This window comes from Stigmatopora argus, chromosome 5, assembly GCF_051989625.1.
Source record: "Stigmatopora argus isolate UIUO_Sarg chromosome 5, RoL_Sarg_1.0, whole genome shotgun sequence".
Taxonomy (NCBI): domain Eukaryota; kingdom Metazoa; phylum Chordata; class Actinopteri; order Syngnathiformes; family Syngnathidae; genus Stigmatopora; species Stigmatopora argus.
In genome coordinates, this window is record NC_135391.1 from 9,753,817 (window position 1) to 9,777,303 (window position 23,487).

At 43.5% G+C, this 23,487-nt stretch overlaps 1 protein-coding gene across 1 annotated transcript in view; it reads right to left on the reverse strand.

Annotated features, from left to right (window-relative positions):
* setbp1 (SET binding protein 1) overlaps positions 1-23,487 on the reverse strand; it is a 37,780-nt gene continuing 14,293 nt past the window's right edge. The window contains exons 3-7 of the mRNA XM_077600288.1: positions 11,175-11,593; positions 8,911-10,842; positions 8,633-8,837; positions 7,517-8,549; positions 1-4,328 (exon numbers count right to left, since the gene is read on the reverse strand). Coding sequence (XP_077456414.1) covers positions 3,820-4,328; positions 7,517-8,549; positions 8,633-8,837; positions 8,911-10,842; positions 11,175-11,593 — 4,098 coding nt within the window. The 3' untranslated portion in view covers positions 1-3,819. The remainder of the gene's footprint in view (positions 4,329-7,516; positions 8,550-8,632; positions 8,838-8,910; positions 10,843-11,174; positions 11,594-23,487) is intronic.

The window sequence follows — 23,487 nt, forward strand, 5'->3', positions numbered from 1 at the left end:
TAAACTGTCAATAAAGTCATTTATTAATTCACACAATGGATAACATGAACAACTTCAACTGTTCTTCTTAAGTGCTCAATGCAGCCAGCCAACAGAAGAATAGCAAAAGAATGAATTTTTCTTTCTCAGGAAAAAAGTTAAACAAAACAAAATACCTACAGGATCATGAAAGATAAACATGACCAAAAGCATGCCGGCAGACATGGATATACATATATATTGCATGTATATATGTGCTTAAGACATATATCTGTATGCTAGCAAATGCAAATACAAAATATATGTGTAGAGGTACACATACATACGGTGAAGAATATATGCATATGCATGCGCATCTAGTATTTACTCTATATGTCAAATATTTGCAGTTTTTTAATATTCATATAATGTACAAAAATGCTTCATGAATTAAAAAATCCATTAAAAAAGAAAAATATCAAACAATGTACAAGTGTTGCTCCAAATTCAACTTTCGGCTGGTCTAAAATACAATCAAGTTGAGCATGCGAAAAAAGGAAAGCCACTCTAGAAAAAAGTTCACTATGAATACAAACAAAATATGCCCTCACTTTGTGCTCTAAAGAAGTACATGTATTGGTTTCCCAGTGATTCATCTGCTCTTTTTGTAATACTGGCTTACAAATGTGACGTACACCTGCAGAATGTTCGAAATTGAAGGGGCAATTCACGCGCATCCCATCGTGACCGAGCTGAAAATGCAAAAAGTCAGAACCACTCAACCACAATAGTGCCAACTGAGGTCTCAAGAACTCAAAACCCATGGGCGGTCTATGTGAAAGCTCAGGTTTAGGACAATACTTGTCAGTGTTTGAAGGCACCGGAGCATTGGCTGGTAGCAGATACGTAACAGACAAGACGGACAACATCGAGGATGTTCAACTCTACAAGCGACACATTGCTGCCTTTGCACAGCGCACAATCCAAAATTCACGCAGAATAAGGTCAAGCGCAGCGACTACGATGAGGGTATTTTTGGAAGTTCTATGTGTGTGGGCGGTGCCCATACATACAAACCACACTGCCTCCAAAATAGTTGCTTTTCTGCTTAGCGGTATAACACTGTGGGGTTTAGATCCTTCCTCCAACACTGTGATAAGGGTTATTAACCTTGTTAAAACAGACTGGACTGTATGTGGTGTCTCCACCAAAATCAGCACATAATTAAGTGATCTCCCATAATTGTTAATTCATCGCAACTTCCCCTTGAAGCCGTTGCTTTAAATGATCAAAAATTGAATTCAGATTCATTTCCAGGCATGGTCATTAATAAACAAATTAGGTTCTGTCAATTAGAGTCAAGCAGTCATTTTTTGGACCATTTATCTGTACAAGGGTCAGGGGTGCTGGAGAATATCCTAGCCCAGTGTTTCCCAACCTTTTTTTTTAAGATGCGGCACACTTTTTGCATTGAAAAAATCTCAGGGGACATCACCATCTGAAAATCTTTTAATTTAAAACTATGTCGCCTATATTAACAATAGTCATTCTCATCAAAGTTTTATCAGCAGGGATCACATAAACCTCCAAAATTATTCCTGCGGACCCTGAACGACAAAATAAGTAATGTAATGTTGTTAATCTCGTAATTTTATGACTTTTCTCCAAATATGACTTAAATCTCCTAGTATTAGGCAACAAGAAAATTTGTGCTCACACAGACTTTATGTCGCCAAAAGTTGATACCCTAGAAACCAAACAACTTCCGGTTCATGTTAGAGAAAAATAATTCAAATCTTGTAATAGAATTTAATGTTCATCATATTTTGAATTTAACCTTGTAATAGTTTGATTTTAATCTCATTATATTCATATTAATTTTTGTCTCTGAATATTACATTGTATGACTTTCCTGCGGCACACCTGGTTGGGAAACACTGTCCTAGCCAACTATGGGCAGCAGGCGGGGGACACCCTGAGTTGGTCGCCAGCCAATCGCAGGGCACCAATTGGAGTCACTGTTTGGTAGGAATATTCTCATTTTATAAATGTGTTTTCATTTTGTCATATCTGTGGAGCTTTTAACTAAAGGTTTTGTATAAATTATGAATTTTATATTGGGTGATTAAAAGGCATGAAATGACCAAAGCTAATGTGGGCTATTTGGCAGGTTCTTTTGCTGTTTCAATCAAGAGGTTTTTAAAGGTTCTATAAAACCAAATGTCCAAGATACAAGCGTGACACTATTATTTCACCTCTTTTTTCACAATCCTCCCATATTTTGTATTGAATGCTAAACGCCAATTGCTGTATTTCAGATTAAATGTATTTTCCTATAAGAACAACAGAAATCATAAGGCACAAGTTGAACTGCTGCAACTTTGAATCCCACCCTGTCCAAAGAAAACAATTGCCTGAAACAGAACACAAAATAAAATTTCTTGATATACAGAATAAACAGTACTGAAGAGATTGATCAAAGGACAACGTTCACATTGACATTAAAACAATCCCAGCTACATTCTAGAGTGCACAAAGGGGAGATTTACATTGGTGCCAACATGAGTAAGACGCTGATTTAAATTCTGTTAAATAACACGTCCTCACCATTAATACTGAGACTTTGGTTTTAAAAATACTGGATTTTCGATTTTCTGTCCCAAAAATATTTTTTCTTAAATGAAAGAAGTATAAACAGGGGGGTAAGCTTTTAAGAACACATATTGGAGTGAGCCCTCTCTATTCAATTCAATTGGGTTTGACGCTTTTGGCTGCGTAGCCTGCATATACAAATTGATTAAAAGTAATGCATGCTCTCTGGAATGGCTGTCCACACCATCCAAGGCCAAAAACTATAAGGCTGGAACAAGCATTTAAGTGCTGCATTTGATTGATGCAAGTGTACTGTTTTTTTGTATTATTATTATTTTTTTATATAGTGCATTAAACCAACTCTTCAGGTTTACGACAACAAAAAACACAAACACGCCTGATATTCCCACTGTATACAATGCCCCCTCCCAAGATATAAACACAAGTATGAGTGTATGACAGAATACATGTGGTTTCTATCTGAAAACAAACTTGTCTTGCGTCTGTTTTTGGTTATAGAAACAAAATGCAACGTTCATTGTCTATAGTACAAGAATTAATTTGAATATACTGAGTTCCAGTATGTGTCTGTGAGCTGGTTTCCTGTTGTACAAGGCAAGCGAGAGTGGAAGTTGTGTCTATGTACAGTTTAGGACAATATCGTCCACCGTATTGCCTTTAAGTCAGCGTCCTGGATAGCCTTGGACCTATTCTGTCAACATTGGGAGAAGGTGTAGGGGAAGAAGGATAGTCTGGACCCAATAAAACCCGACTGGAAAGGTAAGGTAACAAAGACTCAACATAGAGTAAGAGCAAACACTGGGAGAAATATAACGGTAAGGTAATTACTGCTGTATTTTCTTTGACAGGCCCCCTCAGAAAGGCAGAAAAGATGCTGAGCTGCACAGTTTTATATGAATCATAATCCCCCCTTGCTGGTAAAGAGATGGCTCACGCCACATTCTGGTAGAGTATGATGAAGTACCATACACATCACTGTATCAAATACATAAAGAATCACATATGCTAATCTACATCATTAGTACCACGCAATTATATAGCATCAGATTCCGTCTCAAATGAAACAAGGTAGTGCCTTTTTAAACGCAGGTCCGAGAAATCCTTCAAATGTTCAAACTGAAGGGTGGCACCAGAAGTGTTCTAACCTGCCTTGTTTGCCTGAATCATAGTGCACCAGCCTGTCACCAGATTAAGGGCACTGGACATGGTAAGGTTGAAACACCGCCAACTCCTGTTCATTTACAAAGTTTATTGATTAGAGGGTGCCCATAAATTGTCCCTGCCGTTTCCCCTGACCCTGCGTTTGCTTCCTTTTCCAGGCGGAGGCACGCAGCGGGCTTTGTGAACCACCTTCTCAATGGTTGCTGAGATGGAATCGTGATTGGAAAAATCCAGAGACTGTGAGCTCAAAGTGGGCCTTAGGCTCGGTCTACCTGGCGTTTCATCGCACCTCTCCAGAACAGGCATCCCCTGGGTCCGTACGTCAGCTCTTTTACTGACCGGCACGTCCAACCTGTGACAGTCGGCCGGGTTCTCCGTCGTCTTGTTGGCCAGACTGGATTCCCCATCCGGGGGTTGTTTTCGGGGACGTCCGGGTCGTCGCTTGATAATGTTGTTTCCCGTTTTGGCTTGTCGCTGCAGGCGCTTGGCACGGAGGATCTTCTGTACATGATCAAAGTTCAAAGAATGCATCCTCCTCACTTCTTTCTGGATCTGTTCCACTTCTCTGCGCTTGTAGCGACGCTTACCGGGAACACCTGCGGGAGTCAAAACAAGTAAGGTGAACAAATAGAACGCAAGATTCATAAAGAGTTCTACTTCAATTCAAATGAACATCCTCCTCGGAGCCAAGGAAGCCGTCATACCAATTTAGCTCATGGAGGGAATGTCTTCTATGTATTTTTTTTCTTTGACTTGAAGAGCTTCCTGCTAATTTTGACATATTCATGCAAGCCTTTGAAAGCCCAGCTGAGCCAGAAGAGCATATCCTATCCTGTAATTGTCTGTTTGGGAGCAGAACCCAGAGAAATGTCTCCTTCAGCCGTTTCATATGTTTCCACACAATAACAGCCCTGTGCATCTGGAGCAAAAGGGTGCCAAAGCCGTCTAAACACACACATACAATATAATTAACACAGCAATTTCTAATTTCCTACTTGATTTCAGAAAGCCCTTTCTCAGCTTGGGCCGTCTCTGAGATTCTCTATCTCTAAGGCTTGCCATCCTACTCCTCCGCCTGGGCATTGATTCCAGAATTCAAAATGAACCAACAAATCAGCAAAATTAAGGAAAAAGAGCAATCAGCCACTAGTCCCCAAGCAGGGTGCAAACAACAGGCTGTCTTTTATTTTGAATATTTTACTCCTGTTCCTTCAAAGACACACATTTTCTTCTCTTTGTCACATTATTACAAATTTGTTCTAAAATATTCATGATTGAATAAAGCCAGTCCTCGAGTTACAACGCATTTCCGTACCTACACTGGCAATGTAACCTGAATTTCTACATAAGTCGGAGTTCACTGTTAAAGTCAAAATTCATTCCAAAATACCTTTACAACAAAATCTAGTTTTACTGGGGTTTGACAGCAATCGGATGATCGCTGTCAGCCCTCCCAGTCAGAATAGATTGGACCTCTATTGCCGTCAGTGGCAGTGAAACATGATAATTCGATGCCAGCCTTCTCAGTTGAAATGGATTTTATGACAATGGGTGGGGGGTGCTGGAGCTGACTCCGGGCCAGAGGCGGGTGGACACCCTGAATTGGTGGCCAGCCAATCGCAGGACACAAGGAGACAAACAACCATTCACACTCACTCATACCTAGGGGCAATTTAGAGGTCCAATCAGCCTACTATGCATGTCTTTGGAATGTGGGAGGAAACCGGAATACCCGGAGAAAACCCACGCAACCATTTGATAACATTTCTCACTTTCTGGATTTTCACATGGAGGAGATAACAGGTAGGCCTGACCACCCTCCATTTACAACAAGGAACATCAGATTCTTTTGTTACTTGGGAGTTTAGGGCATACAATAAAATTAGTCTAATGCAGAAAGCAATAAGTATCAAGAGTTTATGAGCTGTGCGCAGTATCAACCCCAACTCAACTCTGTCTTACACATGTACGTGAATGCACACACACAACCACACACGCTCGCACATGCACACACACAAAGTAGATGAAATTTATGAGCTGCATACACGGGACGTAAAACGGGTGACCTTCAGCAGTGCGAGGGTCCATATAGCACTGATGACCTGTATTCTCTGCCCAATGGGAAGCCACTGCTACACTCCCATTGCAGGTTTGATCTTTGACGACTCTTACTTTATACGTTTTTTTTCTTGGCCTAATGAAAAAGTCAAAGAATGTGACTTAAAAGGAATTGTTCTCACTCATTTGGTGGTGGAATAGCATGCCTGCAAGTGTATGGAAATATTCAACAGCAGTGAAACTTGCAGAAATGCAAGAAAAATGATATAGTGGCTCAGTATATAGCTATTGTGAAAAATAAGCTACTTTATACATCGAGGTGTTTCATGTGAGGTCATATGCTTGCATATGGCTGCAGACATGCATGTGTGTTCATGTACATACATGCACACGCGCCTGTATTTTAATTGGACTAAAGCTGTGAAGCGAAGCAGTAAGTCATGCTAGAGGAGGGGCAGAGGGAATAGGAAAAGGAGAGGGTAATGGGGGAGCAAGGGGGAGGGGAGACCTGGAAAAAAAAGAGGAAAGCGAGGGGGAGGTGGAGTGAGAGAAGTCTGCATATGGATGTGCGTGTTCAAACCATGGAAGGAAAATAAAGGATAAAATGTGTAAAAGCAGCGTAAAAGCGGATAGAAAACATGAACTAGAAGGGACAACATGGACAAGGAAATGTGCTGGTTGGGGGGAGTATTGTATATATGAGTCATCCATCCTGGATACCCTGGGGCTGATAGTAGGGGGGGGGGGTATTTTAACTGAGCCCTTGCCTTCTCCTCCCCATCACTGGACTAGGCCCCAGTCATTAAACCCCTGGCTGCCAGCCAGCTCTTTTAACACAGGCAAAGGCTTTTTACGGCGTGTCTGTAGAAAATAAATCACACTGTGTGAATAATATATCTCTGGCAAAGGCATTGGCAGGAGCAGAGGAAAGGAGGGGGCAGGATAGATTGGTGAATTATAGTTGTCTCCATCCATGCATTACGTTCTCTGGATCCCAAACCAGATGTGCTCAAAAGCAACAGAATGCAGAGTGCAGGAGAAAAGGCATTTTGCCATATAGTAGGTTCGCTTGTGGTAATTCTGGATTCAAGCCAGGTTCTGCTTGATTGAAAACCAGTTCAATCTCACCAACAAAGAGGTCCACCGATATCATCATATTATACGACTCGGTGAGACTTATTATAGACCGAATAAATCAATGATATACATGTAGTACAGTCAAATACAAAGTAATTAAATAACTTGGCTAAAGACTGAGTGACTGTATTTTTGTGTTTTGCTGAATTTGTTCGTTAAAACCTTTCATCTTCATAACAATTTTGAGGAAAACATAGCACTCTACTCAACTAACAATGACAACTGGATATGCGTGTGTGCATAAATAAATGGTGATCATTTTGGAGCGAGAAATTTCATCGAAATACAGAGACAACATGCCACATTTTGTCTCTCGCTAGTTCTTAACCTCACACAAATATTTAGCCCCTTTTTGTGTACTTTGCAACCAAAACTGAGCCTAACAAATGCAGTTCACGTACACTGACTTGGGCAACAGTAAATTCGGTATTGACTGGACATCCGTTCAATGCAGTAGCATTGGAAGTTAAAGAGACAAAGAAGAGACAGATTTGCTTTTTAAGGATCATGACTTGATAACGTACACAGTATGTAGTGTTATGTAAGTTCTAATGTACCCATATCTTAATGCACAATTAGTGGTTCTTACCAGAGAGCGGGGGACTGGGGCACTTGGTCATTTGTACTGGCTCCTGCCTGGCAGTTTGCAGCGAAATCAGGCCTTGATCTCCAAACACAGTAGGTCTCATTTTCCTGCTCCTTGAACCGCACTCATTCTCCTGTGACCCCAAGAAGAGGAAGGAGGGTGATTCTTGTTGCTGTGATTGGCTATTGTAGCTGCCCATGAAGCTGTTCCTTGGCTGTGCAGTCTGACGATAGTGGTAGTAGCTATCAGAAAGAGAGTTAAGCTTTTCCGACTCGAAAATCCCTAAAGATGATCCTAGGCTCGAACCTCGACCGTTGGGCCTTTTCTCCTGATGCTTTAAAGGACTGGATGAGTCAATTGGCATGTTGCGATGTGAATTGATCTTGGCTCCACTAAAGAGCCCACCCAACTCCTGGCGGTCTCGCGGAGAAAGAAGGGGTTCATCCTTGTGCTTATGTTTGTGCTTGTGTTTTCTCTTATGGAGGCGGGTGCCTCCGAGGCCACCTGCACTCGTACTGCCGATGGAGCCTAATACATCCCCTCTTGAAGAGGGCCCCTGAAGTTGACCACCGCTGCTGCGATGCTGCTGGAGCTTTGAGTGTCCACTGGGGTGGAAAGCCTTGGGAGGGGGTGCAGCAGGTCTCATAAAGGGTGAAGGGGCAACATGACCAAGGGTGTGATGAGGCAGGTAGAACGGAGGTGCAGGGGGGAAATAGCCTAGGCTTAGATGGGGTGCATAAGGCATGGCATATGGTGCTGCATAGTAATTTCCCCCAGCCAGTGGATAGCCATATCCTTGGACAAAAGGTATTTTCGAGGCCATTGGCTCACTAGCTTTGGCTGGACGACCCCGTCTCCTCTTGGCCTTTAGATCAGCACTCCTGCGTATATAGGGACTGGATTCGCAGGGGTAGGTGTCATAGGTGACGGGATAATAATGATGAAAGTTGAGGCGGAAAATGGAGGGATATGGATTCTGAGGGTAACAGGTATATCTTCTGTGAGAAACTCGCAGCTGTTGGAGCTTTGAGACAACCTAGTCAGCGGGGAGGAAAATATGCATTAAGCAACATTCCAAATCACTGTAATTGCAAAAGTCATCAGAAATATTTAGCTAACCTCTTCAAGTTCGGAAAGAAAGTGAAGATGATCCCGGCTCTGAAGACACTTCCTCTTACGTCGATTATGTTTTTGCTTCTTCTCCTGCTGGGAAAGGAAGTTGTCCACAGCAGCTTGCCGTTCACTCCGAGCTCTGTTGCCTCTGGCGGAAGCTTCCAGAGCAGCAGCCTCCGCAGCCTCGAACCCACACAGATCAAAGGAATATCTGGAGAGAAAAAAATTGCAGCATTAATAACAGCACTACAAGTTAGTGGGCTACGTACAAACGAGTACCGCACCTGCGCCGAGAGGCAGGCCCTTTCTCTGTTTGATCCGAAGTGCTGTTGTTGTCAGTCCCGATACCGCTGTCACTCGGAATAGTCTCCTCGCTGTGGGACTCGCTGATGGGAGACAAGGTAACCTCCTTAACTGATGCACCCTCAGAAAGCTGGGAGGGTGAATTAGCTAGAAGACGTGGCGGTGACAATTTCCATCCCCCAGAGAGGAAACTTCTAGCCATAGGTTTCGGGGTCAGAGTTGAGATGGGTTGGAGACTAGGCATAGTGGAATCCGAGTGGCCGGGTCTCAGGGGTAGAGCGCTAGCACTGGGAGATGAAGTGGGGGCGGTCACAGCAGAGCTATCATAGAGACTAGATGTGGATGTGCAGGGCTTGTCCCGTGCTATTTTAGGAAGGTTTGAACCTTGACTTTCAGCTCGGGGTTTACGACCTCTTTTTTTACCGATGTAGATCGTTCCTCTCTTGCTCACATTTATCTGTTTTCCTAGCCGAGCCTCGATGGTTGATGCCATGGCACTCATAGCAGAGGTTACAGGCGTGGAATTAGACTTCAGAGCGCCGTTCTTACTGGAGCTTGACAGGATCTCGTTCAGGATGCTTTGCATCTTTCGAAGTTTACCCTTATTTACTGGCTTGGAATTACCTCTGCCGCGTTTTACTTTCAAACCACTGGAATTGGAACTATTTGTTGTTGGTACCATTTGTACTAGTGTTGTATTGATTGCTGAGTTTAGTGGATTAGTCTTCCTCCTACGGATTAGCCCTGCAGACGTATCTTGGGTGAGAGGGCTTAAAGGTGAAGTGGATGTGCCCTCATGAATCGTTTCTACAGTAAGGAGGGGTTGTTTCTTGGGGCGTCCGCGTTTTCTTTTAATGGGCATGTGGGCAGTCAGGCTGTCAGTATTTGTATAGAGGGGACTAGACGGAGTTATTGGGAAGGCTGATGGTGGGTCAACTACCATTGTCGGACTACTGCAGCTATCTGTCTGGGGTGAGGTGATGCCTGTGTGACCTTTTGCTTTCAGGTATGACCATCTGTCCATAGTTTTGCTTGATCTGGAGCTTACGGTAGAGATAGTGCTATGGCTCGGACTGGGACTCTGGGGGATCCTTGGTCTGGGGCTAAAGTTGGGCCTCGGTATAGGGCTGAGGCTTGGACTCATATTACCCTTAGGAGTAGGGCTGGGGTTTGGACTCGGGAGCCTGGGACTCATGGAGAAGTTTGGTTTGCTGATATTTGGGGCAAGATCTCTGTGCTTATGGGCATCCATGCTTATCTTGGGACGACCCACTGGGTTCTTTTTCATTCTGCCCATACTAAAACTTGATTCTGGATCGGCACCACTTCTAACTGCGTCATCTTTTTCTGCCCTGTCTATCCTTTCTCCCTTTTCTCTTTTGTCAATTTTATCAATTCTTTCATTTTTTTCGAGCTTCTCCCCAGAGATATCACTCTGACTTGTAAGCCTGGAATCATTTTTGTGAATCTCCGTTTTATGAGCTACCTTCGGTTCTGGAGGCTTATGTTGGTATTTCCCTGTGGTGTTTGAGTCCTGTCGTAGCGATTGCTCTTCAACTGAAAAGGAGTCATCTAAAGAAGGCTTTCTCCGCCTCTTTCTTCCTTTGCCTTCCTCTGGCAGCATAGGGATTCCTCTGTCCTCTTCATCTCCTTTTCTACCAGTAATTGTTCGCTCTCTTTCATCCTTTCTCCTATCCTCTCTTTCTTCAGGAAACTGCTCAGTCATCTCCTCTTGTCTATATCGCTGCCTGTCCTCTGAATTAGACGGGCTTCCTGTTTCTTTTTCGGACTGTCTCCCCCACAGCATGTCAGCACTGTGAGGATTAGAGAGCATCTTCTGGGAGTCCTTCCTGCCATACTTCCTCTTGATGTTCCCAAAGAGCTGCTCATTAACTTCCTGCAAACCCTTCCCCCTGAATAAAGAACACAGAGCAGTACAGATGAGATTATTTGCTGTTGGAGACTTGTTTCGCATATCACAAAATTATCGCAGAAAATAGGATTACCATGACATCAAGAGATCAACCATAATCGTGCCAACAAAATGACATTGCACTAATCATGCGCTCATAATTTTTGGAACAGTATGGGCCAAACATTTAGACCAAAGCTACGTGTCTACTTGGCCATGCTTAGTAGATGTGTCACTGTAAAGAAAACAAAAAGGCAAAGGATCTTTCCAGACTCAGAGTTGATGAGATATTTACATTGGTTGTTGTCAAATAAGTGACAAGATCTACTATACCTGCTGAGAGATGTAAGATTGAGAATACTGGCATCTGTAACAACTGGCAGCTGAAGGTCTGGAGTCAAAGATCTCTGAGGTGAGTGGGTTTGGGTCACAGTTCTTGGGAGAGGCGCATTCAAATCCATTAGGGCATTTGCGCCCTGATTGGCTCCCATTAATACTGCAGCTGGCTCGGAATCTGATGGATTGGCTGGAGAAACCGAAGGGGCCCTGAAGGAGATCCAGTCTGGATTGACTTGGTGCTGAATGTGTTGGAATTGTTGTGTAAGGGTGTGCTGTACTGGTTGTACAGGGGAGAGAGTGGATGCAGGAGGAAGAATGTTGCGAGGCTGGTGTTTGGGTGGAGAGGGATCTCCCAGGAGCTGCAACAGGCCTCCTTCTCTCTGCTCAGGAATTCTAAACTGGCGCTCGTATGTCTGTGGAAGGCAGAAAAGAAACAATGTGTGGTTACACTGTTCATCAGAACATCATAACAACATAAAAAAGGAAGAGGGGTGAAAAGAAAGCATATGTTAACAATAACTGACCATTTAACAATATCAGTTTCCAGTCTTGATCAAACTAGGGTTCACAATAAGATAAGAATGTTCAGTTGACATATTGTCTCTCCATATTTTGTCAACAAATAATGTGTTGTGATCAGAGATTTGATTTTCACTGCAGGGCTGACTGAGACTTTTAATACAACTTGTGTGCACGAGCAGAACAAACAAAAGCTTTGTTTACAGAGCAATTAAATTCCTGTGGCAAGGATGTTGCACGCTGCGAGTGTTAGGGGTGGGGGGTAAGGTTGGTGTAGTCTGACAACACACAGTGTGTAAAACAGTTGTGGAACTCAGCTGTGTCCTTGAGTGCCCTTTCACTTGAAGTATGCGCAGTCGTCACTCCTATTGTTATTTTATTCTCATCGTTACTGCCTCCACCGTAGGGGCCCTGTTTTCATCGCTGTTTGTTAAAACTAGCGCTCATTTCTGGTGATATTCTAAGTATGACATTCATGTTATATTGCTTCGTTTCTCAGTGAATTGTGGACAAATCCAAAGAAAATGGCCACCTGATTAAGGGAACAATATAATACTGATCAAATGGAGGTCTGTGATTCATTGAGTGCTGTTCTTTTGTGTTTTAGTCCACTTTTTTTATTGTACGTATCTGATCCCCATATAAAATGTCACTCTTTGCAATTTGCTGTACAACAATCCACTAGTTCAGGGTGGTGATTACGATAAATTTCCAATGGCTAAATTGTTCTAGTGTCAACATAAACTGCTCGCCAACAAGCATCTTGGAACAGAAGAGGCTTAGCCTCTGAAGTTTCAGCCAGCTTTGAACTCACTTCAAGTGTACTTTCAGTCACTTAAAAGTGGGTGAAAACCCTTGACATGTTGAGTTATACAACAATGCACAGCACAACGTGTGACGGCCGCATAATCAGTGTCAGTTGGAAGATGAGAAACGGAGCAGTGGATGGCCTTTGTGGTTGAGCCCGTTATTAACAGACTCAGTATGACGCAACAAAACACGGCTCTGATGCGCTGCAGGGAGATGTAACCTAACCACAGGCGAGCCTCTCACCATGTACACATTGGCATGCAAGCACATAGACATGATAGATGCGCACATTGCCAAAGCTTTTACTGTTTCCTCTACTCTATCAGTTACAAACAATGTGCCCAGCCAGGGCACCAATTTTAATCAAGATGGTTCAGCATCTTGCCAGATAATTAGCTTCTTGCAGACAGTTATGCTCGCGCAGCCAGCTCCGAATATATAATACAGTCATCACAGAGTACTTACTGGAAGAGAAAGTGCTTATTTTCTAAATTTGAGCTCGCCAGCGTCTGGTTTTATCCTATTTCACTCTCTCTCAGTCAGCCTCTGACACTCGGGTTGTCTTGCATGCTTGCTGCAGAGGCTGTTTATCATGGCGCATTCCCATGAGCATGAGAAACCCGATTAACACGACATGCCAGCTTGAGAAGATACACTCACGCGAACACTGAGCAGCATGAATGATTAATAATGCGGGAGTGTTTGGGTCACATACACTCTGCTTGTGGTGCCACCGTATGCCTGTGTGCAAGTACGCTGGCCAAGGAGAATCAAGCGTCATTAAAAATTTGAGTATCGGAACAGTTAGGACATTTCTCTTATTTTTGCTGAAGACGGACAGACGTCAAAAGTTATTGGTTCCTTTTTGCTGCTGGCATCACGTGTTAAATCATCAAAGAAGATCAATGAGCTGTGCGAGCCCAAGCATGACACGAGGGCTTGAATGTTGAGGCTCACTAGCTGATCCTATCAACTACTTTGGTCAAATGTACGCCTTTCCACCACTTGGATAATTAATCTCATTGTTTCAAAATGTTTAAGGCTAAATTGTCGAGTTTTGGGAAATTCCGGTCAGGCTTTCCTATTCTTTTTGTTAATGAGTGGTTCCATCTACTCTCCACTACTGTTGATTTTGGCCTTATTCGCAGTGTTTCTTTCATCAAGTGCTCATCGTTTCCCTGATCTTCCCATTTATTGGCTGTTACTTAAGACAACTAGGTTTTCTTTATTCTGAAAGACATTCGAAATAGTGGTATGCGCAATGTTTGACTCATGATGCTACTCAGTTTTCCAAGGACTACAACATGGCAAATGCAGTATCTGATACACACCCACTTTCTCATTTTACTTACTGCTGCAAATTAATTCAGGCCAAGAGGTAGAGAAAGTCTATAAGATTGCCTTGCTTGGTAAGAAACTGCCCTTTACACACACAAGCATAAACATGCTCACAAAATGTATTCTCCCCACTAACCGCAAAGTGGCCACAGACCTATAATAAAGACAACATGCATAGATCTTGCTCTTACCAGTGAGAGGAAATACAAGAAGAAGAAAACAGCTCCCTGCACCCCCTTTCCAGTTGAGGTTGATTTATTGGCACCAGTTCAGCTTTTTGTTTGTAGCTTCCTCGCCTCTACCCTTTCCTCTAAGCCACAAACAATCCATGATTTATTCCCAGAGAAAACGTACACTCGAGTAACTACGAAGAATCTTCTGAGTCTGGCTGCAGCATTGGCTGTTTGCATGGGAGAAATTCTATAACATTGATTTAAAATGATCAATTCAATTGAAATATATCACCCCGATTGTACTGAGGATATTAGAAATGCATCGCGTCAGTGTATAGCAGGCCAAGTTGTAAAGTGACGGTGGTGATATGTTCAGAACGTTCTTCAGTGAAGATGCAGTGAAGGCCTGCACAATTTCCATTCTGCATTTGGAAATTAACAGATTCTTTTTTAATTGACACTTTGCTGTGATCGCCTGCCATCTTAATGTCAAGGAACTATGTTGAAGTGAGCTTTGGCATTTTCTTCAGGCAAAAAAATTGTGCGTTGCTACCATCTTGTGGCATCTAGATCTCACTTGCTCATGAAGTTTCACAAAAGTTTCTAAAATAGACGCACATACTGGTTTTATACCTGGTAGCCAATGTGTCAGGCATAGGCAGAGATTCTCGCATTTGATTGGCTGTCCACTAGAGTCCATTACTAGCAGTTATATTGGTGCCAAGCAAAGAGGGTATAGCATATAGGATCTATTGTTTATTCCTTGTGTACGTTATTTTAATTTTATTCTTTTTATCCCAATTTCATTTTGATTCCTTTCACCCTTTATGTATTTATTATGTTCGTAAATCATGATCATCTATTTAATGCCCCAAAGCCTCTTATTTTGGAATTGATGTGCCTTGTGTTGTAGCTGTGACCCCTCTAGTATACAGAAGGGGGCAGCCGTTCAAAATTTCAGCCACAGGTCTAACTGGGAGGTTTAAAACACTTCCACATTGCTCATTTTCTGCCATGTTGACCTAATATAGACTCTATATTACGCTACCTAAAACAAGAGTTTTGTTGTGATCTTGCATTACACAGCACTGTCCCTTGAGGCTTTAGACACCGCGTCGAGAGGTTAAGGGTCATACTCCTCAGCTTGGTCAACAGGCTTTTTCCTCGCACGTCTTCCTTTGGGTCAGCGCTGCAATAACATGCATTGCTCTCACAAAGGCAGCTCACCACCCAAATGGTAAAGGCAGAAGTGTAGAAATTCCCTCCCACCGGTGATGTAACCATCAAAGCGCAGTAGAGGAGGTCATGGATAATAGGTGACTAAGAGCTGCAATCACGCAAGTGAGAGGCAATGAGTCGCTCTAGTCAGCATATAGTTTCTGGACAAATGTGTGGAGGAAACACAGCAGGTAAACAGAAAATAAAGGGGCCGCACTCCCCTCACCTCCATTTTGCCATGCGGCGAGCGGCCCTCCCCGCAACTTGGCTCTCCCGCAGCCTCTTGTTTTCCACTCTTGTTTAAACTCACGAGTGGAACTTTTCCCTCACACGGAGAAATCCCGGCTGCACTAGTGCATACTGGGAAAGAACGCCCTAGCACAGGGGCACACCCAGATCTCACGACTAGGCGCATACACACAGGAGCAAGCCACACACACACACAAATGCAGGCAGGCAGGCACACAAACATGCTGCCCTTCAAATAGTTTTTTCGCAGCCCTTTATTTGGCAGAATGCCCGGTGGTTAGAGTGTTTCATTTTTCCCTGTGTATGGAACTGGGCAGCTGTCCAGACAGACACACAAAGAGGAGGAGAGAGGGAGAGAATGGGGGTTGGGGGAGAGAAAAAGAGAGAGGGGTAGAATACGGGGTGGGGGTTAGCGAAAGAATGAGAGCAGCAGCAAGGGAGGGAGGAAGAGGAGCAGCAGAAAAACAAGTGATGAGTGAGTGATGTTGCCGGAACATTTGCAATTTGTTCCATCGACACCTTATCATGGCGCCCCGGTGGAGCGAGTGGTTAACGTGTCGGCCTCACAGCTCTGGGGTCTTAGGTTCAAATCCAGGTCGGTCCACCTGTGTGGAGTTTGCATGTTCTCCCCGGAAGCCCTGCGTGGGCTTCCTCCGGGTACTCTGGCTTCCTCCCACATTCCAAAAACATGCATGGTATGCTGATTGGACACTCTAAATTGCCCCTAGGTATTGGTGTGAGTGTGCATGGTTGTCCGTCTCCTTGTGCCCTGCAATCGGCTGGCCACCGAATCAGGGTGTCCCCTGCCCCGGGCCCGCAGTCAGCTGGGATAGGCTCCAGCACCCCCTGCGACCCCAATGAGGATAAGGCGGTTCAGAAAATGAGATGAGAGACACCTTATCATGATATTATCCATTCGCCACCCCCCTTGCACCCAGTGGTCTCCCGCCCACTACCCCAATGCCCCCTTCCCTCGTCTCAACCCGTCTTTTCTTACCATCCTCTCTGGACCTGGCCACTCTTTCCCTGTGGGAACTACCACCGCCTCCTTTCCAACTACCCCTTCACCCCCCCAAGCCTCCCACCTCTCTTCCAGCTCCATTCAGAGTGCTGTTTCCCTGTGATCTGTGTTTCTGACAGCTCCACGCATGCACACACGCGCACACACAAACATGCACGTCGGGTCCCTCTGCAAACAAACACCACGAATTCTAACACAGCTTTGTACCCGCAGCACTCAAAAACCGGTGAGAAGAGGGGGAAGGCGGAAGGGGTGCGTGCAAAGAAAAGGAGGGAAAAGTGATAGAGAGGGAGCCGCAGCGCCGTGTTGATCTTGTGGTCAGTCTCACAACCCCTCCCTCAACTGTCACCCCCCACCCTTCTCGTCCCTGTTTCCCATTCTCTCGTTCTTCCCACCAGTTCTCCCGGGAATAAAGACTTCCATTCATGTGCCCGAGGAGATCCACAGCAGGGGAGAGAAAAGAGGGAGGAGAAGGAAAAGAGGTTTGTTGGGGGGGTGGCGCTGGTGTCAAGGTGGGACACTGTGGATCACTGGGATCAGGGCGCAGTGCCATAAAATTGTGTATGCGCGTGCACGTCTACTTGCGCTTTGCCCCGAGACAAAGCTTCACTATCTCTGATCTGGTGACATGCGGCAGCCAAAGCATCTTCTGGGAAAGTTGGGAGGGAAAGTTTGGACAAGGGATCTAAATGCAAAACTTCCAATGCTGCGGCAGCACAAAACACGTCGTGTGTTTTGGTCTGTCCTTCCAATTTTTACAAGTATGGCGTCACAGTCCCACACTCCCACTATTCGGATTTCCTTATTCCAACATTCAATCTGCAATAAATGTCTCTTAGCTTGCTGCAAAGCAGAAGTCAGATTTAATGCACAGCAGTGGGTCTGCAATAAAATGTTCCCTCCCACATTTACAGCAGTACGACTACAGATTGAAGTGCTCCTAAAGATAGAAACAAAGCGCCAGGGTCTTCTTTTTACACTGAAATGACACAACGGGGAGAAAATTGTTCGACTCACTGAACGAAAGCATGACATTAAGCTTTGTAGGGAAAGTGACTATTTTTGGTAATTCAATTTACAAAAATGAACTTAACCCGCTAAAGATCAAGTTTCCACATCAGTGGACATCACATGGATCATATAGGCCACAATGTTAACAAGTTTGTGGACTATCTGACCCAAAATGTGATGCCAACATTTGTGGAATATTCATTAAATTTATTCATTTTCAACACCACTTATCCTTGACAGGGTTATGGGGTGCTGGGGCTTATCCTAGCTGACTTTCAGCCAATGACAGACTATACTGGTCGCAAGTCAATCATATGGCGCACATAGAGAAAGACAAAAAATTGCGGTCACAATCACACAGCCACCGAGTGGGAATCGATCCCACGGAATCATGGAAGTCAGGCGGATGAACATCTGCACCATCAGGTGGCATTTTGTGGAATATATTAATTAATCCATGTTCCGTACTGCTTATCCTCACAAGGGTCATGCGGGTGCTGAAGCCAATCACAGCAGGCGGGGGACACCCTGAATTGGTTGCTAGCCAATCACAGGGCACAAGGAGAACGACAAGCATTCACGCTGACGCTTGTACGCAGCGACGATTTAGAATGTCCAACCAGTCTAAAATGCATGTTTTGGGGATGTGGGAAGAAACTAGAGTAATAATTTCTTAATATTTAACTCACTACAAGTGGCTGGCAACCAGTTTAAGCTGTAGTCCGCCTTTTGCCCAAAGTCAGCTGGGACAGGCTCCGGCACCCCGTGGCCCTGACCAGGATAAGCAGTGTTGAAAATCATTGAATGAATAGTATTTAACCCTAAGTTGTCATTGACAATGAGCAACATCTAACTTAAACTAGAAGGTTTGGCTGTGAATACTCATCTTTCAGAGCCATTGATGGCAACAAGTGAGTTAAGCGAGTTCTCTACAAAAGGTTCAGAAAAAATTGGAGGTGGTCTACACTATGGTAATCACAAACACATTTACATGCTACAAAAAGTATACGTCTACTCCCAGCCTTTCCATCTTTAATGGGATGTGTTCAAGCAATGCATGCAGGGTTTGTGAATAGCACAACAAAAGATAGTGATTTGCTCCTTTCATAGTCAATGCTGACATCCAGTACAGAGAATTATTCATGCACTTGTTCACCCCAGAGGATAAGTAGGCAAGCAACGCCACTCACACATAAGGACTCCTTCTATGTTGAAGCAAAATCAATGCATGCGTTAGCGGAAGCGAGGTTAAAGAATTTCACACTCACGAACACAATTCAGCAAAAATCTGTGCACCCAATCAAATGACTTTTGTGCAAACGGAAACAATTAAGAGCCAATGAGCTTCCCTAAATCCTAAGGGATAACTTCCTGTGTGGAATGATGGGTAATTCAAGACAGAAGCTGTGCCCAGATTAAACACTTCCTCTCCGACAAACAGAGGTCTCGAAGGCAAAGCTGACCTGACTGATTGCTTATTCTCATGCAATGCATCACTGTCTTGTTAAAATGCCTCCTTCACACCATGTCATTTGACCACTTAAAGAAAAAAAATAGTGGAACTATTATTACAAGTAAGAAATATGTTGTCAGCATCTAATTTTAATGACATGCAATAATTCTGACTACTATTTGCTATTTTATAAACTCCAAGCATTGCCTAAGTAACAGAATCAGGCAATAAAAAAATGGTATTTGAAAAGAGATGCTGTAGCTATATTAATTTTGATCCATTATTTTATGTATACCACATTTCCAGAGAATTAAGGGCATGTCAATGCAACAGGTAATATGGCAATAATGCCATGTTGACAAATCAGAAGCTTGGAGAAAAGTCAGTCACGCTGTCTTTTTATTAATTGGGGGGTGGCCACTTAAAAAGTATTGATACCATGTTCTAATTTGCACAAAACTTGGCTATTTCACTTCAAAAAGACTTTTAGATTAGTAGTAACATCTTTGCAAATAAACATTTTTTCAGCCTTCAAATTTGGATAGCCTTTGTGGATCTCATTTAGTCCGAGGAATCAGAATCTGAATAAAGACTAGTGTTTGAATTATAATAATTGTATAATTAATAAATGAATGAGTGGGAACAGAACTCATGCTGCTTGCTTGGTTGTCAGGCAAATGTACCAACACACTAAAAATGACTGCCTTGCTGCCAGAAACATTTTATATGTCAAAAACTGAAAAGAAAGATTGACAATGAAATGTTCTTTGCCTAAAAAGTTCACTTCCTGTGAACTGAAATCCTTGATTTTCTTTCTTTTGAAAATAGCCATTTTAATGTGAAGCTGACATGGTCTGAGTAACTCTGACAGGGCTCAAAATGTGCTGTGATGAATAAAGAAAAGCTGTAATTGATTATGTCAGGGATAATTCCCCTCTAAAAAGTCTTTGGATGATCCCCAGCTTGTCAGTAGGAATGACGGCGAGTTAGAGAGCCAATGTAATGACATCCTCTGTGACAGGGAAAGTGGCCAAAGTCAGACACAATAGTCTTAACCAATCACGCTTCGCGTCTCCCCTCAGGCCCCCTCACGTGAACAATAAACGGCTTTGTGTGGTTTTGCAATCCACTTGCTTCTCCTCCCGTACATCACACACACAAAAATCACAGCATCATGAGATCAGAGAATCATCTCGCTCATTTTTCCTTCCATTAGCGACGTGTGTGCATTTATCCAAGAGGTTCACGCTGTGCACTTTTCAAACAACCTGGTCCTGTGTGCAGCGCGTGGGTTTCCCTCCATGGCTGCCAGGCACATGACTACCACAGCTGCCCCCTCGTTCCCTCCGTTAAAACGGCTCCCCTCCTTGTTGTAGGTGAGAGGTCACATGGAGTGACATTCCTCTCAGTCTGAGAGTATTGCAATAAGCCAAGAGAAAGATGGAGGGCCAGTAACATAAGGGGCCCAAAAAATCCAATAGACCGAAGCAGGTAAAATATGGGGTGGCGGGGGATTTACGAAAGTGTGTGTGTGTGTGTGTGTGTGTGTGTGTGTGCGCGCACGTGTGTGTGTTTGTGTGTCTGAAATGGACCACTAAACAGGAGATTCTTCCCTGCCTCATAGAAACAGCTGTTTGTTTAGTCTGAGCAGCCTCAGGGGACAAACACACAGACAGAGGGACAGAGAGACAGACACAATTACAATCATTTATTCATGTCCAAATGTATCCTTTGGAGACAACTGGCATAAATAAACATTGGACTAGAAGGGATTACTTTACAAAGTCTTGAAGTAAAGCAGCAGGAAACTCGGGGATTGAGTCAGACAAATGTCGATGTTGGCTGTAATGTTTCACGTAACTGCAGTGAGCATGAACAATTCCTTGTCCGTTCATGTGCGTCTAGGGTCGCACTCAGGAGAGTTAGCACCCGTCCTATTTTTCTGCCCACCAAGAAGCATTTATTCTCACACGGGAACTACAGTTTTACCCAAAGCATTAGGAAATACCATTTATTTTCGGCTTTGAAAGCCCTTTACCGAGTGACCCAAAACTTTAAGAACACAAACGGATCAAGGATTCTTCTACTATGTCTTATGAGTAAATAATATGTCTGTTAAAGCAACATTATATCACTCCTCCAGCAAAAGTACCCATTGCAAGGAACCACCCCTACAACATACACAATGAATGGGTCTACTGGCACACTTCTTCCACATGTTTGAAAAGGACTTGTATATTCTATGATTTAACTAAGGTGGTCTTTCCTAACGTTTACTTCTTTGTGGATTTCACTTTGTATAGGTTATTTTTAGATGAAGAGACCATTGTACATTTTTTTAGAAGAAAAACTCCCAAGTGTATGTAGCGTTGGGCCTTAGACATTGAACTGTCACTTGTTTGCATACGCTCTTTGGCCCTGACAATTGTTCAATGTTAATTCTTTCTGAAGGTAAACTGCTTGGGGAGGAACAATTGTGATCTGGATATAATTTGTAATGTAATTGTCCTTGTGTTAGAAATGTAAAAGTGTCCCTCAGAAACTAATAACGCAGTGAACAAATATCGGTACAAATATTTACTTCTTTTTTTAATACTCGGCCATAATAATGTAAAGGATACAATGCCAACCACGTAGGCTCACTGAACACGTGAGAAAACGCATGCAGGAAAGATGCTAAAAGAGAAGTGAAAGGATCAATTTTCACAAATTTGAGGCTGTAATTTTCAATTTTATCTTTCCATCTATTGACCATCTTTTAATCCATCCACCTACATATATATGTATCCTATCTATCCATCAAGAGTTTTGAGCATGACATTTATTTTACATAATTACATAATTAGAATTACTCACAGGCCATTGTAGGGCAAGGAAGCATGTTTGGCATCTTGCAATTTAGTCTGAGGGGCTTTTGATTTAGCACCCTGAAGTATATTGACCACAGATGGATCGTATAATGTTACCAGGATTACTTTGGACAACACACTGCCACTTTCCTCACATGGTTTCACATTTAAATCCTCACAACCCCCCAACATCCCCTCCCCCCTCACACACACACACACACACACCTTCTGCCAGGCACGTCCTAGGCAGCTGATGGGCCCATCAGATTTCACTGACAAACACAGTTACGTTTCAAGTGAGACATAGTGAAAGTCAATACTGCACCTGACTCTTCATCAACTCAAACCCACAACCGAATCCTTAAAGGGGCATCTATCCAAAGCACTAAATAGACTCGGACACTATGTTCACACATCCACACATGGCTCCTATTAGAATGACAAAAAAGCCTCGACTAAGCAACATTCCTGACAGTACAGTTAAAAATTGATCCTCTAAAATGCTGTACTCCTGGTTGTTTACCTTCACTGAAGTTAATTGTTGGTATTTATTTTGTGCCTATTACAGGGATAATTATCAGCATGTTTTTTTTTTTTGCCAGACCCTCTATTATGGTCTGGCTACATCTGCCTGAAGACCAACAACGACCTGCTGGGAGTGGGCACAATGGTGAATGAATGAGGCCTGACCTTTAGGATACATAGAGAAGATGGTTTGTGTGTGTGATTGAGAAATTAGCTACAGTCCTAAGCAAATGGTCAGCACACACACAAACACACGCACATTTGCAAAAAGAAAATCCAGCCCTGAGGGAAAGAAAGCAAAGGGCAGACTCCAGTTGTCTCAACCCTGACCCACTCGCACAAACAAACAATCAGTGGACACGCGCACGCGCGCACAGATTCACAAATGTGGAATCCAGCTATCACCTCGACTTTTGAATGTCCTTTAGGGTCACAGTTCATCTCTTCCTCAGCATTCCATTGTGTCTCCCAATGTGCATGTGTGTGTGTGTGTGTGTGTGTGTGTGTGTGTGTGTGTGTGTGTGTGTGTTTGTGGAGTGACCTTGCAGAATCATTCATGTAGACCCACAGCAGAAGCAGTAACACCACAACAGAGCTGATTAGTGTGCAGTCTTGCTTAGCTTCATGAAGACTGTGCGGGAGCTGTGTGTGTTTGTGTGTGTTTGTGTGTGTTTGTGTGTATTCAGTGGGAGAGACTGGTGAACAGAATGTGTTTTGTCTGGACTGTTCGTCAGGTTTGAGAGTCGGCCAAAGACAGATCAGAGGTGAGACATAAGATGTGTGTGGGTTTACACCGGTGTGTGTCCGTTTGGATGTCAGTGTGTGTTTCAAGTGTGTACAGGGTGTGTATGGGTCAGGCGCAGATGGACAGCTGGTGTTTCAGCGGTTCTAAATCACTTACCCCTCCCCAGCTTGCGCACACATACAGGCCCACACCAACACACATACACACACACACACACGATACATACATCCCATCCCCCTTCGACCATAGGGAAACGCCCCTTCAAACATTCCCAGCTCCGGCTTTTTCAAAGGGTCCGAATTGACAACACAATAAAAAGCTGTCCATTTCCCCCTAGATGATACAATTCACCCCAAAAATATATAAGAGTTTGGTCAGGCCTTATTAGGGGTGATT